Source organism: Neopsephotus bourkii, unplaced genomic scaffold (assembly GCF_033783945.1).
Source record: "Neopsephotus bourkii isolate Nb327-2 ecotype Australia unplaced genomic scaffold, CSIRO-AGI_Nbou_v1 NB_1787, whole genome shotgun sequence".
Taxonomy (NCBI): Eukaryota; Metazoa; Chordata; class Aves; order Psittaciformes; family Psittacidae; genus Neopsephotus; species Neopsephotus bourkii.
The window spans coordinates 1,278,076-1,295,625 of record NW_026902261.1 but is presented as its reverse complement, the minus strand read 5'-3'; the positions used below and the strand labels follow the sequence as shown (position 1 = coordinate 1,295,625).

Sequence of the window (17,550 nt, the reverse complement as noted above, 5' to 3'; positions counted from 1 at the left end):
AACCACAGCATGGTGCAGATGCCTACAGCAGATACAAGGTAACTGGTAAAACAAACGATTGGTCCAGCACGAAAGCTTAACAGCATGAGTATCGCACAGCTTTTAGGAAACCCTGGGTGTGGGGTCATGAGCTTCTCCCACCCACAGCAACAGAACGACTTTAAAAAAAAGTCAAAAGTGACATTGAATGAGTACACCAGCATTTAAATTAAGGCAAAATAAATAATGTGTTTGACATAGTGTGCTGAGCCCAGGACGCTCTTCTGCATCAGTGGCACATTCAGATGGGCACCAGAGCGTGCAGGGTCTCATCAATGTGCGCTGTCTTCTGCTCCAACCATGCTTCAGGTCATGCTTGTTGCAGTAGTGTTTGTGTGCCTCAGGCCTGTGTGCTGTGAAAGAAGTCCCCATCTCAAGCCAGGGTTGGCCAGAAGGTTATTTTTGGTGTTTTTTTTCCAAGCAGCTCTGTCCTTTCTTCATCTTTTTATCCCACAAACTGACTTCTACTTAACAGCCTCACGGTTGCTTCTGCACGGTCCAATTAAAGGAAAGAAGCCAGAGCTCTTGGTAGTGTGAAGGGCTTTCCTCACTACTGGGGAGGAGAGGGGGAACCCCTTTGACAGAGGTTAGTGCCACACAAACGATTAAAAAAAAAGTTAAGAGTGGTCAGTTTCAGGCACACGGCTGTTGATGTGAGTGATTGTACATACCCCCACCAGAAATACAAACACAGAATGAATACAGGTCTGCCAACTAGCACAAGACAGTCTAGGGGGAAATCATACTAACCCGTGTCTCTCCCTACCAGGGAGGAAAGAGTTATTCAGAGAGAAATTCAAACAGCAAAAGTTAAGAACTCATGGTTCCATCCCAGCCAGTTACTGTGTTAGTCCCAATTTCCTTAACCATGAGCAAAAGAACAGTACCAAAACCAAGAAAACCCACACCCACAACCCCCCCCAACCCACAAACAAAACCAACACCCCCCAGACATAAAAACCGTTCAGTTAAAAATCTGACTTCTCAAAGCCTTTGTAAAACCTAGATGCCCTCTTCAGTTGGTGCATAAGAAAATCCTAAAAATGCATCTGAGGCACTGGAGGTGCTGGCTGCTAGGTCAGGTGTGTGGGTGATGGAGGTGGAGATGGCTTCTTGGGTGAACTCTGGATCAAAGTGTCGCAGATCAGCTGGACCAGCCTAAGCCAAGGAACAGACACACACAGTCACTCCAGGTGAGTAGTCCCCAACCAGCCACTTGTATTCAGTCTAACACAGCTGCTCTTCCAGGAGAGTCAGGACTTCTGCATCTACGGTTCCCAACCTGCACTTCAGCACCCCTCAGTATCAGTGTAAGACCCCTGAAGAGGATTCCTTTTGTACCACTATAACAAATACCAAAAGAAATACCCACTTACCACATTGGGGTTGAATGGAGGAGTTATCCTCTTATGGTACAAGTCGTCCCAGTTGATTGGGCTGAAGAATACATGATTCTTTATCTCAAGCTGCATATAAAGTGAAGGGTGAAAAGTCAGTTTTCTGCCAACCCTTCTTTTCCAGTGCCTGCTAGCTGGTTTCATAGGATTAAGTGGTTGAAGCCACTACATATCCACATAAGGGCCATGTAGCGAATTCTTAACACATAAGGGTCATGGTCCAGTAATCCCTTGAAGGGAGATAACCATCACATATAGGTGTCCTAGTTTGCAACCATATCTTTCCCTTTGGAAACCCAATTCTTCGGAGGCTGAAGAGACATCAGACTGCATGGAACGCTTTTTCCAAGGCAGTACTGCTGTCATGAAAGAAAGGTTCAGAATAGAAAGGTTTCCTACCCATCTCCCTCCTGATCATAATGGAGGCCACCTACAAAGTCTGACTTGGCACCCAGCCTCCTCTTCTGGTCCTTGTGGAGAAGTCCCTGGAGAATGTCACAAGCTGCTACAGTCTTACTTCCTTGGATCTGGAGCGGCTTGTGCAGAATGTTGTCATACATCTGAGACACATCCCGGCTGTAAAAAGGAGGCTAATTTGACAGAGATGAGAAGCAGCCATGTGAAACATGAGCTACTGTAATGAATGTCAGGTCAAAAGTCCTGCAGCAAGATGAGGGAGACCTGCCATACTGCTGTTCAGAGGGGCAATGGTGTGCTGAACTATGCCATTTAACTCTGGATTCAGTTGTGTGTGACAGGTACCATGTGAACACCAGACCAACCCCACACCACTACTTTCAAAATTAATTTCTCCACCATAGAGTAATTCTCACCAGGGGGGTTCCCAGCCCATGGCAGGGGTTGGAACTGGATGATCGTAAGGTCCCTTCCAACCCTAACCATTCTATGACTCTATGTAAAGTAAAAACAGACTGCTTCCAAACTTACCAGTCCGAACAGCATTTCGTAGAGGACAGCTCCTAGGCACCACCAGTCTACTGTCCTGTCATACGGCTGCTTCTTTAGCACCTCAGGAGCCAGGTACTAAGAAGAGTCAGCAGCAAATATTTTAGTCAGCTTACAAAGGAAGGGCTTTGTCCTCATAAACATGCAAACCTGACTGCAGTTCAAGCTCAGCAAATGCATTAGGAAACACACAGATCCATTTACTGCTATGCCTTGATATACTCTCCACTTGCTTCAGAGCAGAGTTTGAAAGCCACCTACCAAACATCCCAAAGTGTTTTTATGGGTTACAGAGGGTTCTTTTCCTGTAGAGGACTTTTACAAGTATTTGCCGCGCACCACAACTAACCATCAAATCCATCCTGCACTAGCACATTACACCTTTAGGAGGCTCCCGTGGTTTTGAGAAGACTGCAGCTTCCAGTCCCCTTAAGACTGTCGAAAGCCGCAAAACTGCCAGCAACTACTACCAAGCGCAAGGGACAAGAACTGAAGCAGCACGTTGAGCCTGGTCTCCCACAGGATTATCTCTGTGTACTAATCAGGCTCCCACCAAAAAACACACCCCTCACACCCTCCTCTTCCCCCCCCCCCAAAAAAAAAAGCCCAAACCAACCAAAAAACCCCAAAAAACCAACAACCCCCAAACCCCAAAACCAAACCAAATCAAACAAACCCCCACACAACAAACAAAAGAATGCAGGGGCAGACAAGGGGGAATGGCTTGAACCTGCCTGAGGGGAGACTGAGCTGAGCTCTTAGGCAGAAGCTCTTCCCTGTGAGGGTGCTGAGGCGCTGGCACAGGGTGCCCAGGGAAGCTGTGGCTGCCCCATCCCTGGCAGTGCTCAAGGCCAGGTTGGACACAGGGGCTTGGAGCAAGCTGCTCCAGTGGAAGGGGTCCCTGTCTGTGGCAGGGGTTGGAGCTGGAGGAGCTTTAAGGTCCCTTCCAACACAAACCAGTCTCCAATTCTGTATGATTTTATTGAAACAGTCCTGCTTGGTTCATGCCTTGCTATTGTACAAGTGGGTCCATACTGAAAGCCAAGACCTACCACCAGGAGATTCCTGGCCACTTCTACTCAGCTTGAATACTGGAAAGTACCTTGTTTACAGACCCTTCTTTATGCTGTCTGAGGAAGTACAGCAGAACAGCTATATTACCTAGGCCAAAACACTAGCAAAATCCCCAACTCAGTAAACAGCAGGAAAAAAAAAAAGCCTCCCAAGAATCCAAATCCGAGATAGGTTTTAGCAAACCCTAACTGAGGTCTGTTGGAGAAAAAGCATTTCCTCCCCTCCCCTGTAAGCAGTGTCCACATTCCAGATAAGAGCTTGATACTCTCCTCTGCACAGAGTGTTTTGCAGCTCCTGCATACCAAGGACAAACAGAAGAGCACAACAAGGTCCTGTGTGCCAGTACCAACCAGCTCCCTGTTCTGCAGCTCCAGGGTATCAGATTAGGTAAACAGCCTTGTCACAGGCTTGTTCATGGGCTCCCAGGGTCAAGGCTGTCTCCGCAGCCACCTCAAACAGCCCCAGTTTCACAAGACTGGCCCTTTCCAGTGCAGGGTTCCCTACCGCAACAGCACAGTTGTCACAGGTAAAACCTCTGAGGCCTCATCTGAACTCCAGCTTCAGGCTGACAACCTCAAAGAGCCGATAATGATCTAATTCACAGAGCCCATATTTTGGAATGCTGAGCACTCATGCAAGTCAGACCCAGAGCAGCAAGTCTCTGAAGGCTTTCAGCCCCAGGTCACAGAGAAACCCCAGCACATGCTGTACCTCAGGGGTGCCACAAAAAGTAGAAGTTGTCTCCTCTTGCTCCATGCCTTCTTTGCAGAGTCCAAAGTCTGTCAATACTACGTGTCCCTAGAAAAGAGAGAGGTGTTTTGGCTTGGCCCTCTCTTTCTAGAGAAGAGACAGGATTGCCACACATTGGCCTTCCATTGCATCTCATGTATGTTTGGATTACCCACTGCTCATCTGCTTCCCTCCCTCACCTTCTGGGCATCTTATAACACAGGTATGGGAGTTGATAGAGAAAGTTTAACCTAGATTAATTTATTTGTCTACAACTGTATAGCTATTAGGAGATCCAGCACTGTGGTGCTTTGCCACTGCTTTATCCCAAAGCCAGTTTGTATAGCAATCACCACCAGCATAGCAGCAGTGACATGCTCTTAGCACCCCGATCCTTGCCCACACGTCAGGCCCCAGCTTTTGGGAGTAAGCTGTGGGCCCTGGGTGCGCAGTTCTGTGGAGCCGAGGCTCACCCCCTCCTGCAGGACCTGCAGAGAAGGGCAGTGGTGCATACATACAGAATACATACAGTGAAATGAGCTACAGCCCAGCTTGCAGGACCATACTCCTCTGTTTATGGTCCTGACGGTTTTAAAGCCAGAAGGAAGGCAGCACAATCTGTGAATATACCTGGCAATCCAGGAGAATGTTCTCAGGTTTTAAGTCCCTGCAAGACAGAAAATGCTGTTGGAGCACATTTGGCCAGATATTTAGAGAAGCCAGATCTGAAACAGTATCAGCTAAGAACGGGAGCTAACAAAACTCCCCAATCTGGTTCATCACAGTGTTCCCCAAGTATAGACTCCCATCACTTCTAAGTATCAATACAGACACATGCAAACATAGCAAGACCCTGTCATACAGGATCAGGTTTTAGCCTGCATTATCTATGCATAAATTGTTACAAAGTGACAAATTCTTGCTTATTGAGCCAGGTTTATTCTGGATCTTTACACTTCACCATTCTCTCTCCTTTTCACTATCAGGCTAGCAATATTTATTGCCCATCAGACCCACACAGACAGCACCCCTCTTGCAGGATAAAGTGCCAACAGCACTATCTTGTCAGGTAGTTGATTTTCCAGCTGCTCCAGTCCTGCATTTTGAAGGGCCATAGTGACTCCCTTTTCCTTCCCAGCACTGCATACAGCTGGGCTGAGCAGAGTTGGTGCCCATGCTCTCCCTGGCAGCACCTTACCTGTAAATGATGTTTAAGGAATGCAGGTATCCAATTGCACTAGCAACTTCTGCAGCATAGAATCGGGCCCGGGGTTCACGGAAACAGCGCTCCCTTTGCAAGTGGAAGAAAAGCTACAGGCAGATGAGAGAGTGGATCATTTCTTCTCTAAAAAACCTGAAGGATACCTGGAGCAAGCCTGAAACCCATCTACTCAAGTGAAAACTGATTTGCAGCAAGTAGCACATGAACAGCATCAAATAAGCCCAAACCAAGTGACTTTAAGCAATCTAAACACCTTTCTAGAAATTGCTTCATTTGTCTTCTTCTCAGTTAAGCATTCATTGCCCCACAAATGGTCATCTGCCGATTTAATTAAGCTTCGTAGCTTGCTAGAAGCCACAGGCTGATTATAGTGCTAGTATGGCCATGAGAAGTGGTGCATGCACAGAACGGAATCCATTAAGATCCTCCATACAAGTTGTCTTTGGTCAAGACATTCATGTTAACATTATCTCACAGCCAGTTTCAGGTATCATGAGGAAAAAAACCCCAAACCTGAATAAAGGTTTTTACAGGACAAAAAAAGAAATCTAGCAAACTGCAGTGACATCACCCAAGCATTAGACTAGGATCCAGAGCTGGCCCACAAGTGGATTTCGCCTGGATCCCACCAGCATCAGCATTTTCTGTATTCTCCATAGGATTTTAAAGCCTCCCTAACAGTCTCTTTTCTCAGTATCCTTGCCTTGGGATTCAGGTCATAGACAGCAAGATTTCACACAGTTTACAGGTGAGATAGTGTCCAGGGTTTAGCTGCAAGTTATTTTTCTCCTTCCTAGTAGCTGGCGCAGTGCTGTGTTTTCAGCTTCAGTCTGAGAACAATGCTGGTAACACACTGATGTTTTTTAGTTGTTGCTCAGTAGCGCTTACCCTGATCAAGGACTTTTCAGTCTCATGCTCTCTGCCAGTGAGAAGGGGCATGGGAAGCTGGGAAGAAGCAGAGACAGGACACCTGACCCAAATCAGCCAAAGCGGTATTCCATACTACAGCATGTCATGTCCAGGATAGAAATGGGGGCAAGTTGCCCGGAAGGCCCAGATCACTGCTCGAGTTGGTCTGGCTATTGGTTGGTGGGTGCTGAGCAATTGTATAGGGCATCACTTGTGTTTATTGTTTTTCCCTTTTAGTTTCATATTCTCTCCCCTTGTTATTTCCCTTATTATTGGTGGTAGCAGCAGTGATTTGTGTTATACCTTAGTTACTGGGCTGTTCTTATCTCAGCCCGTGGGAGTTACATTCTTTCCATTCTCCTCTCTATCCCTCTGGGAGCAGGGGGAAAGTGAGTGAGCGGCTGCATAGTTCTGAGTTACTGTCTGGGCTTAAACCAAGACAGCATATCACTACTCCTGGCTTGGTCTTGGTAGCAGTTAGAATCATAGAATCATAGAATAGTTAGGGTTGGAAAGGACCTTAAGGATTGTCAGGCTCCAACCCCCCTGCCATAGGCAGGGGCACCTCGCTCTAAACCATATCACCCAAGGCCTCGTCCAACCTAGCCTTGAACACTGCCAGGGATGGAGCATTCACAAGCTCCTTGGGCAACCTATTCCAGTTAAAGGAACACTGTACTTCAATATAATTACCTTGTGACAAGAAACAGTTTTAGACAATAAAGAAGCATGCTTGGGAAGGACCAAGGATCGAAATAAAGCCTGTAAGTGCACTCACCTCTCCTCCATTTACATAGTCAAGCACAAAGTAAAGCTTCTCCGAGGTCTGGAAAGAGTAATGGAGTCCCACAAGGAAGGGGTGCTTGACATTTTTCAGGAGCACATTGCGTTCTGCCATGATGTGGGTTTGCTATCAAAAAGCAGGCATGGCATTAGCATTTCAGGCAAGGGTCCAGTCTGCCATAAGGGCTCACTGCTGTTTTCAAAACGTGGAAGTTTCAGCCCCAGGAAAGGAACTGCTCTCTGCTGTCTGTCCTGCATCATCTCAGTTCTTAGCCATGTTCCCGTGGCACAGAGAAATGCATGTTTAGCCTGTGAGTTGTCTACATGAATACCAGCCACAAGATACCTCAATTGCATTACCCGGATGACTCATAGGCTGACCACTATTTACAGAAGTAACCAAGGAGAGCTGACATACCTCCTTTTTCTTTAGGATGGTTTTCTTATGCAAAACTTTCACTGCATAAAAAGTCCCATCACACTTGCGTTTCGCCAGAAGAACCTGCAACAGAAGGTCCTGTTAATGGATTTCATTCTCACCTTCCGTTGGGTTAGTGCTTCCTCATGAGCTCCCCACTTGTGTGAGTGACTATACACAGCATACAGCTTCAGAAGGCCAAGTACAAAGTTTTAAAGACATAGCTCCAGTCCTCCAATTTCCCAGCACTTTCTCATTGCCAGAAGAGAGCACATGACATATCCACATACACCTTTTACACATCTGGTAGAAAATAGTTTTGGAGCATCTGCAGACAGCCCTATTTAAAATGGATCCTTGCTATCTCAAAGTACAGATTTGCCTGGAGAATTTTTGCTAGCTGAGCAAGTTTGAAGCTTATTTTGAATCAAGTACTGCTCCTTGCCGTCACCACCCTGAGCATAAGATACCTCACACTTGTGTCCTTATAGAGGTTGCAGGACAGCACAAAGAATGAACTATGAAGACTCTTATCTCCAGTCTCTTCTGTTCCCAGTCCCACTCAGAACAAGCTCTTTAGGAGAGGTACAAGCAAAGGACACAGCTAGAAACTCCTTCAGCAAGAAAGTTTTTTCTAAGCCGCCTCTAAAGAGCTCCAGCCCACCTGTAAAAACCCACTTACTTTTCCAAAGCTTCCTTTGCCAATAACCTTCAGGAAGTCAAAGTCTGTTGGTTTGGCACTGTTGGGCAAGAAAGAAACAAGTTAATGTTTCTGGGAGAGAAACACACAACAGCAACACTGCCATCAGGGCAGAGTTCCTTTTAGGAACCACCAGTGTTTGTGGAAGGGATTAAAGGGCACCAGATGGGTGACCCTCACCCCTGGCCAGCATTGGATTCACACTGCCTACGTCAGTGCAGCCAACAGAGGGTGAACAGCCCCTCAGCCTGCTGCTGAGCACTGCATCAGAGAAAAGCACCTGTGGGACCAAGTGGCACCTCTATAGGAGACGCAGTTTATTCCTGTTTCTAGAGAAAGGTAGTCATGGAGCCAGCAGGGATGAGGAAGATCTTCCCTTACTACTTCTGAAGAGAGACAGAACAAGGGGCTGCAGACTTGGACAAGATGATTATGATAACAGGGACCAGCTATAGCTGAATGTCTTGAAAGCTAATGCATTGCTGATACACATGGTATTAAAAGCCAAGAAATGCAATTGTTAAGATTTTGTAGACACCACCCATGCAAGACACAGGGGCCAACTACATTCCCCTGCCAAATCTCTTCACTGCATGCCCCACACCCTACCTGGCTTTTGCAGGGAGCTTACTTTGGGTTAGCAGAAGGTCCAAGGTTGATGTTGTCAGTTGGTGTTGGAGGCTAGAGAGGATAACAATAATATTAGTCACAAGGACCATGCTGCAGGTTGTGCTTTCCTTCCCTCAAAACAGTATCACTTGCAGAGTTATTAAATACCCATTAGCAAGAGACACAGCGGACGCTTTGGCAACTGAAGTGAGGGGGAAGGGAGAACAAAGCTATGCACTAAAGCTGTATCATTCCCAAGCTGGAAACTTTACTAAGCTAGAGTATGTGCTGAAGTCCTCATCCCATACTTGCACAAATAAAAACTACTAAGCAACTGCTTGGCCCCAACTTGAGGTTTTTAGGACCTGTTGTGCTGTGACAGAGGAAAGCCACTGTGGGTCTCAGCTGCTCACTACAGCACTGAGACAACAAGCCATTCCCTACTGCCTGGGCTAAGCAAGAAGCACTTTGCACAGCTCATAGAGGAACACTCCTGCATCAGGACATAAGCATTGTCCCCAGACACTGCAGCCCTCTGCCCACTACTGCTGAGCCCCAAAACTGCCAAGTCTGGAGCCTTGGAAGTAGCCTTATGCACACCCAGCACCACGGAGATGCAGCCTCTCTCTTCCCAGTGACAGCAGTACATACACACATGGTCTTCCTCCTCTCCCTGGTCCCCAGGAGTCTTCCCCTCCCCAGACTCTGGGAGCATTTTGCCTTGTCCAAAAGGCTATATAGGCCCTCTCTGCTCTCATTTTACCTCCACCCAGCATAATCCACAGGGATAAGGCAGCAGCAAGACTCCTGGCAGGCTAACATAGGCTCTCCTCCTTGCTTTTCTCCTACAGGCACTAGCCCCTCTGCATCCCCAAGGTGAAGACTTGCTGGCTCAGAGCCATGATCTCACCTGGGTGCTTTTATCTGGGCTCCGGGAACGATCCATTAAAAAGGCAACTCTTTCAGCACTTGGGAAAAGAAGAGCAAGCCAATATTGAAAACAAAATCCAAGAGAGAAACTGCTCCCCTCCATCACAGAATACCTCAGCAGAGACCCCCAGCTACCCCTTTGGTGGCACTGCTGCTCCTAAGGGGTGAGGGTGCACATGCTCTGGGGAGACAGGGAACAGTGAATACACACATGCTGACAGGAGGTTGGAGTGAGGGGTGTGAACAAGCAATATATTAGATGCCACAGTTAGTTCTTGATTTGCAATAGCAGAAACTGGTCAGGGAGCTAACACATGAAGAGCAGCACAGCAGCCCCAAGGCAGGAGGAGGTTGCAGCTCTCCTGGACGGGACAGGCCCCTCTCGAGGCAGATGCAGCCCCTGTCCCAGTGCACAGAGACCCCGCTGCTCCCAGCCCTGCCACCCAGTGAATGTCACACAGGGCAGTCAGGGGGGGTCCAGCCAGGTCCAACCGCCGCACCCCCATGCTGGCAGCAGCTGGGGGCCATTCCCCCACCCAGGGCAGACCACATCTGCCTGGGGCTGTTGACAGCCCACAGGAGAGGCACTGGCCATACCCATGAGCAGAGGCATTGAAGCACAGGGCTCTCATCTACCCAGCGCAGCTGCTGCTGGAGCAGTTGGACTGGAACAACACTAGGCAGTTCAGATTTGCTCTGCTCCAGCATCAGTGGGGAGAGCTGGGTCCTGCCACCCCAGGGTTTTCTCCCTTTACTTTTAAGGGTTCCCCCCCACCTCCTTGCAAAAGCCAGGATTAGAGGTGACGGGGGGGGGGGGGGGGGGGGGCTGGGCAGAAAAAGAAAACCCCCCACACTGTTCCCTTCTCCCCTGCCCCAGAGCTTTGTCCATTGTCCCTCAGCCCCACAAACCTCCCATACGCAGCAGGGATACTCTGAAAGCTCACACTCCTCCGTCTGCCCTGCCCCTTCCAAAAAGGGGGCCTGAAGATGCCACCAGCCTCCCCTCATCTCACCTGTGGGTGCTCCCTCTCTGCACCCCCATGCACAGACCCCAGGCCATCCCAGAGCCCCCTCGCCGGTGGCCAGGCTGATGGCAGGCGCTGGAAGCTGTCCCCAGGCACTGCCCACATCTGCCTAGTGCCAGCCAGCTCCATCCCCCGCCAAGCCAGCACAGGGGCTATCGGGCTGAGCTTTTAAAGGGCTCTCACCCCCGGAGGGCTTTCATACTCACTATGAGCAGAGCCTGGAGCCGGAGGCCTTGATGGTTTGTCCTATCCTCTCCCGGCCGTGCTTGATGAGTTCTGTGAGGAAAGTTGGAGCATCAGCACCGGTTAGCTGGCAGCGCAATCACAAGTGCACAGAGACACGTTTGTTCTTCACTGACCTTGCTCTTCTCTTCACAGCTGCCCTCCTCCCCCTTCCACCAAAGTACCAAAATAACCAGGAAATTATAGGAACCAGGACAGCTCCCCTCCCAGCCCCACCAGGAGCCCTCAATAGCTCACAGGATGGGGATCAGTGCCGCAAAACAGACTCTCCTGTGGCAGAGGGAACTTGGGCTAAAGGGCCACTGCTGCCTCCCTGAGCCACCTCGGGTCTCCAGGGGGAACAAGGAGAGTGCTCACAAGGATCATGTACCGGGGTAGCCACACACTTGGCACATCCCCTGCCCTTTTCATTCAGGACTCTGGGAGTAATTAGGGACATGAATGAAACCTTTCAGGGCCCTGCAGGAGGTAAGCCAGCATGCAGACACACACACCACAACAAGGAACTGACTTGCCCGAGGGCATATAGCCAGAGGCAGAAGCTGGGGTTCCCACCACAGAGCATCCCTTCTGCTCAGCTGTGCAGGCAGTTGCCACCAATCATAGTCATCACCACCACTGCTCCCTTCAGAGAGAGGCAAAGTCCTGACCCTGCTCCCTACTGCACAGGCTGAGCAAGAGAGAAGACTGAGAAGTGCAGCCTGTACAGGGGGTTCCTGGGTTTGGTTGGAAGTAGATAACAAAAAATGCCCAGACTCATTTTCACTCCCTGGCTCTGCCCTAGTTTTGCTACTGGAAGGAAAGAATCAAAACATTCACGGAAACAGGAAACATGCTCCCCCCTCATCCCCGTAAAAGGGGGGGGGGGGGGGGCTTTACACACAAGTTGTAATCCTGCAGTAGCTCTTCCACAGACCAAGGAACCGGGGGCACCAACTGCCAGACCCCATTTCCCCAGGCAAGGGGCTTGTAGAACAAGAAGTTTCCAGGTGAGCACAAGCCCATTTACAGAGCTCTTCCTAGAATGTGCAGGATGGAGGAACCTGCACTCCAGAGAGCTGCTAAGCCCAGGCAGCATCAGCAGCTTCAGGATCTGTGTGCAGATCTGACAAGGAGCCAAAAACCAGGCTGTAGAAAGTTTAGAGTTTCTGAATGGGTATGAAATGGAAAGCAGGAATTCAAAGAAAAGCCACAAAGCATTCAGTGAGAGCTTATAATATCAGGCTTGTCCAAGACCCTGCCTTTTCCCTGCAGCAGGTATAGAAGCTTGCCCTAGCAGCGACACATGCAGGCAGCACCCAGACAGACCAACCCCGTCTCTTCCCACTGGGTATAGTCCGTACTTCCCTGAGAGTCAGGCTCACTGGCTGAAGGTGAGTGCCTGCCCCAGGGCTGCAGGTATCCCACAGGCTGCTGGACAGGCTGGCCACAACCATGGTCACCACAGAGGGACATCAGCCATGCTTCCCAGAGCAGGCAGCGCTCACTCAAGGCTCAGTGCTGTGCAGGAGGGTGGCACTAGTGATGGCAGGGGTACACAGGGACATGTGGAGCAACCCCCAAAGTGCAAGTGGCAGCAGCATTTAGAGGGGTGAGGGCTGCCACCCCTGACCAAGACCATCTCTCCTTAGCAACCCAACCAAGCCTGCACAGTTCAACAGCTCATCTCACTCCATACATGCAGCTCCATCAGCTAATGCAGCCTGTTCACTCCAAATCTGAACTCCCACAAGCTCAGCTTTAGCCTGCTGCTACTGACACTGTTCTGAGTCTAGATTCCAGGAAAATAATGGCTTGGGCACAGGTGGACATCTTGGGCAGCATGTGGACAAGCCAAAAACACATTAATCTGTGCTCAGTGCCGAATGCAGGACAAGTCCCATCTTGCTCAGAGGGGCTTGGACCAGCAAGCTTGGGCCTGCAGCCCCACAGGGGCTTATTTCCAGTACCGCAGCCTAGCAGCCCACCCATGCTTCCCTCCACCAGCCCCATTCTGCTCCGTTCTTGGTCTCTGCTGACCAAGAGCAGCATTTTCCAACAAATGCTATTTCATTAAATGTACTTGCTCTGGGGTGAGAGTCTCTTTCTGTACCAAGCACATTTTTAGGATATGTACGTCCCCATACCTTATCATTTTCTATTCACGCCCAGAGCCTCCTTCCTGAGCCTGAGTACACCTTCAAAACCAAGTAAGTTTCTGGTTTAAATCTCCTAAGCAGTCAAATAAGCTTTTCTTTATCACTAACAAATGCTACTCTCTAAAATACAAAGATTTCCTGAGTGCACACACACTGAACAACAGAATCAGAAATAGGTCATGAATAAAGGCAGGAATTCTTGGTTAGCCATGCCTGGCTGCATCCCTCCTTGCGCTTGCTGGGGTGGCAGGGATGCTCCAGGCATGACCAGAGCCACAGAGAGCATCAGCTAGTGTGTCTAGGAGTTCTCTGATACGAGGTAACTGTTAGACACCAGGAACACAAACTATCACATCCCACACCCCCTCCTCAAAGACCATTTCACTCCCAACACCTTGACCAGAGGCATCTCCCCAACAGCAGGCAACCACTCGCACAATATAAAGCAGCTACTTACAAGTTGGAGCAATTACTGCAGCTAAAATCTCCCCCACCCCAAACATCCCTCAGTAACATACATTCTCTTCCCAGCACAGCACAAGCAGCTCCCTCTTCCTTTAACAATTCTGCCAGTGGTGACCCACATTCCCATGCCAGCCCAGCACTATTTGCTGCAAACACATTACTAATGCAATACGTACCTTGCACGGAAAGGCAACCTCATAGACTCGTCATCTGCAAGCTGCCTCCCACCCTCCTCCCTGATGTCACTGCTCTCAGCATCATTTCCTACCTAACCTAGATTGCAAACCCCTCCAAGCAAGTGCCTCATCCTCTCCCACTCTGAAAAGGGCTAGTTGCCAGCATGGAGAGGCAAGGAGACCAGGCAGACTGTCACTGGGACAGCAAACACTGCTTTGGAAGAAGCACAGGTTTTGGAATGGCAAGATTGAGAGAGAAGCACCTAAGGCAGCCCACAGCTTTCGTCCAGCCCAGGGGCTGCAGACAGCATATGGGGGAGACACCCCAGTTCCAGCTCAGAGGAGGAGCACAGGAGAAGGTGGAAAGGAGGACTCCTATATACACAGGCTATTACTGGCCAAAAATAGCCCAAAACTCAAGCTTTCCCTTTCTAAAGATCTAAGGGGTAACTCCAGGCCCACTCAACTCCATTGTCATGGAGCCCTGAAATGGCTTGTCTTGGACAAGACCTTAAAGCTCACCCAGTCCCAACCCCTGCCACAGGCAGGGACCCCTTCCACTGGAGCAGCTTGCTCCAAGCCCCTGTGTCCAACCTGGCCTTGAGCACTGCCAGGGATGGGGCAGCCACAGCTTCCCTGGGCACCCTGTGCCAGCACCTCAGCACCCTCACAGGGAAGAGCTTCTGCCTAAGAGCTCAGCTCAGTCTCCCCTCTGGCAGGTTCAAGCCATTCCCCTTGGCCTGTCCCTACATCCCTTGTCCCAAGCCTCTCTCCAGGTTTCCTGCAGCCCCTTTAGGCACTGGAGCTGCTCTAAGGTCTCCCCTTCAGGAACCTTCTCTTCTCCAGGCTGCCCCAGTCCAGCTCTCTCAGCCTGGCTCCAGAGCAGAGCTGCTCCAGCCCTCGCAGCATCTCTGGGGCCTCCTCTGGCCTCGCTCCAACATTTTCATATCCACTGGGACACTACAGCACACAGCAAGTCAGGAAAAAGTCAGGAAAGACTTTGAAGGACTTCTCCACTTGTGGAAGCTTTCTTAGCTGCCCCCCATGGAGCTCTTGGCTCATCCCATTTTCTCATGCAGATCTTTTCCCCTACACCCCAAGGGCTCTGCAAACCCCAAACAGCCCCAGCTCTAGCCAAGCTGGAGCTCACAGACAAACAACCCTCCAGATTTTAGAGAAGAACCCCATGCAGAGCTGGAGGAGGGCAGCAGGTAGGTAAAGCTCACAGCACATCACAGAAAAGTAATCCCATGAAAACAGAAAAGAAAGCATCAAACACACCTGGGAGCACATCCACCAGCAGACGCTGTGTCCTGAAGAATGGGAAGCAGTGCACAGCCAGTGAGCACAGGGACCCCTCCTCTCCCACACTGCCCATCCTCTCACCAGCCCACCCTGCTGCTGACAGCCCCGGCACATCAGAAACCCAAGGCTCTTTCCTGACTCTCAGAGGAGAATAGCTTTGTTTCCTGCAGCAGTTCATTTAGGCCACAGCACCCCCTCAAACACACAATACCACTGCTGCTGGCTCATGGCAGCCCTTTAAAGAGAGCAGGAAAAGCACATCAGCTGTGGAGAAAGAAGAGACACCTGCTAGATACACCCAAGGAGTGATAATTGGAGGGAGGGAGGGAGGGAGGATGATGAATGAATGAATGAATGAATGGTTTTGGATGAGGAGGGAAGGGTGCAGGTGGTGGGAAGGAGCAGGCACTTCAGGGGTGCAGAACAATTTCTGCCATGTCAATAAGCTGGAAATTTGTCCCGTCCTGTGGTTTGGAGGAAGGTCAGAACTGTTGTTTGGTTCAGGTCAAACCCAGAAGAAGCTGCTCCTTCCAGTGTCCTTCACCGACCCAGGAAGATGGCAGCCCAGGGTAGACAGGCTGGTGCTTTGCAGTGATATTAAATGCAAACATAAACAGGGGTTGGAAGGGAAAACGCGGTGGTTTGAGAGGACAGAGACTAAGCTCCGATCAGAAGGAGGTGTCCTAGAAAGGCTGGTGTCTTCTCTCTCCTTGTTAAAAGTAAAGCAGTTGGTTTTTGCTTCCGTTGTTTCCTGTAAAATCTGCCTGCATGCAGGTGCAGCAGGGGAAAGCTTGTGGAGTGAGTGCAGTGGGAGGTGTGAGTGGGGAAGGCAGAGGTGTGGGCAGCCCTCCCTCCCATAGCACAGGTCCTTGACCCAGGACTGCAGCTACCAGGAGAAAACCATCTGAAACACTTGATGTGCTCATTGCCATGCATAATAAGGGAGGGGAAGCAGCAAGTTGCTTGAAATGTCATTCTGTCTCAGATTAAAGCCTGAGGTTTTTCCTCAGCCAACAAACTCAAGCTATGAGTATTATCAGCTTTTAAAAGTATCTCCTATTATGTTTTTATTTTCTCTAGTTTTGCCTCTACTTTGAAATGGTCAAGTTTCAGAATACTTTCGGCAGCTACCTTGCATTTTTAGCTCAGTATCTTCTGCTTTTGTTTCTTTCAATAAAACCCATTGGTATTATTGACAAAAAACTACCTGATTTTATTTTTCCACAGAAAGGTATCTTTAATTAAAATCCCATTTTCTATCCAAAGAAGAGGAAGCAGAAGAACCCCAGAAAGAAATTTTTTTACCATCTGGAATTGTAGAATCACAGACTGGTTTGGATTGGTAGGAACATTAAAGCTCATCCAGTTCCAGCCCCCTGCCATGGGCAGGGACACCTACTACTAGACCAGGTTGCTCCAACCTGGCTTTGAATGCATAAAGTCTCTGCTCTGGAGTGTGGCCAGTAATGATGGTAGATACTGTGGACAAAGCAATGGTTGGGTTGGTTTTGGCCATGCTGCCCCCTCCGTTAGTGAGGCTTGCTGACACTCAGGGCTGTGCACACCCTGGGTGTAGCTCAGCGCCAGGGGTGCAATGTGGAGCTGCCACCCCCATCACGCTCAAATCACCGCCTGGGCCTCCTCTGGGTCCTGTGGGAGCTCAGTGACACCAAACCAGCCAGGAGCATTACCCTTTGTTCTCCCCAGGGTGGTGGAGGAGGGCTCCATCCAGACCGTGTACATAAAGCCAGCCAAAATCGTCCCTTCTCCTTATGGCTGGGGGCAGGAGCTCAGCAGCCAGCACCGGCGTCCTCAGGAAGCAGAGCGTGCAGGTGTCTCTCTGGCTGCAAAGGTGAAGGGCACAGGAATAAGAGTAGGAAGAGGCTGCTGGGTGCAGTGCTGGCTGCTGCCAGTCAGGAATGGCTCTGGAACATGGGCCGGATCCATCACCCTCACTGGGACAGCACCCACCCAGTGCTCAGCCTGGTGGGTACTATCCGTGCTCCACCACTGCCCCGGTGCCCCTTTCCTTGCACTCATCTGGAAAGTGCTTTGGGATGGGGGGCACTGGGAGATGACTGGGTGGCACTGGCTGGTTGTTTGACTTCTGTGCAGCTGAAGAAATTTACCCTACAACTGTTGAATTCACAGATTTCTCCTCTCGGAGAAGGATTTGGGGTTTTGATGCTTTTGAGGACCTGAGACCAAATTCATCCTCCCTGTACCCAGAGTGACTGCCAGATTCTCTGGAAGCACAGGAAGACATGGGCCACCAGTAAATCCCCAGTGTAGGGCAGTTCTTCACCTGGAAATTTAATATCAGATGCCACCAGATGCCTGGAGCAGCTGCAGAAAGCTGTACCTTGGAGATCTCTGTGGCTACCTGGTGAAGTGTCTGGGCAAGCAGATTTCCCTGTGGTGG

General features: G+C 49.8%; 1 protein-coding gene across 5 annotated transcripts; it reads right to left on the bottom strand.

Moving 5' to 3' along the window:
• Positions 1 to 1,014: 1,014 nt before the first annotated feature.
• On the bottom strand, positions 1,015 to 17,274 carry SGK2 (serum/glucocorticoid regulated kinase 2). 5 transcript variants are annotated; one of them, XM_061380065.1, is made up of 14 exons: positions 16,820 to 17,274; positions 11,008 to 11,077; positions 9,757 to 9,814; positions 8,869 to 8,918; positions 8,220 to 8,277; positions 7,538 to 7,621; positions 7,115 to 7,246; positions 5,404 to 5,516; positions 4,836 to 4,872; positions 4,188 to 4,274; positions 2,385 to 2,480; positions 1,871 to 2,026; positions 1,416 to 1,505; positions 1,015 to 1,197 (listed from the first exon to the last, which is right to left on the bottom strand). In XM_061380065.1, exons 1-14 carry the CDS (start codon positions 16,869 to 16,871, stop codon positions 1,042 to 1,044), a joined length of 1,239 nt encoding a protein of 412 aa, XP_061236049.1. In that variant the 5' UTR covers positions 16,872 to 17,274; the 3' UTR covers positions 1,015 to 1,041. The 5 variants fall into 5 exon arrangements, with proteins under 5 accessions (XP_061236049.1, XP_061236048.1, XP_061236052.1 ...); XM_061380064.1 differs by lacking the exon at positions 16,820 to 17,274 and adding an exon at positions 15,244 to 15,400 and having other exon boundaries at positions 11,008 to 11,078; XM_061380068.1 differs by lacking the exon at positions 16,820 to 17,274 and adding an exon at positions 13,824 to 13,842.
• Positions 17,275 to 17,550: the final 276 nt, after the last annotated feature.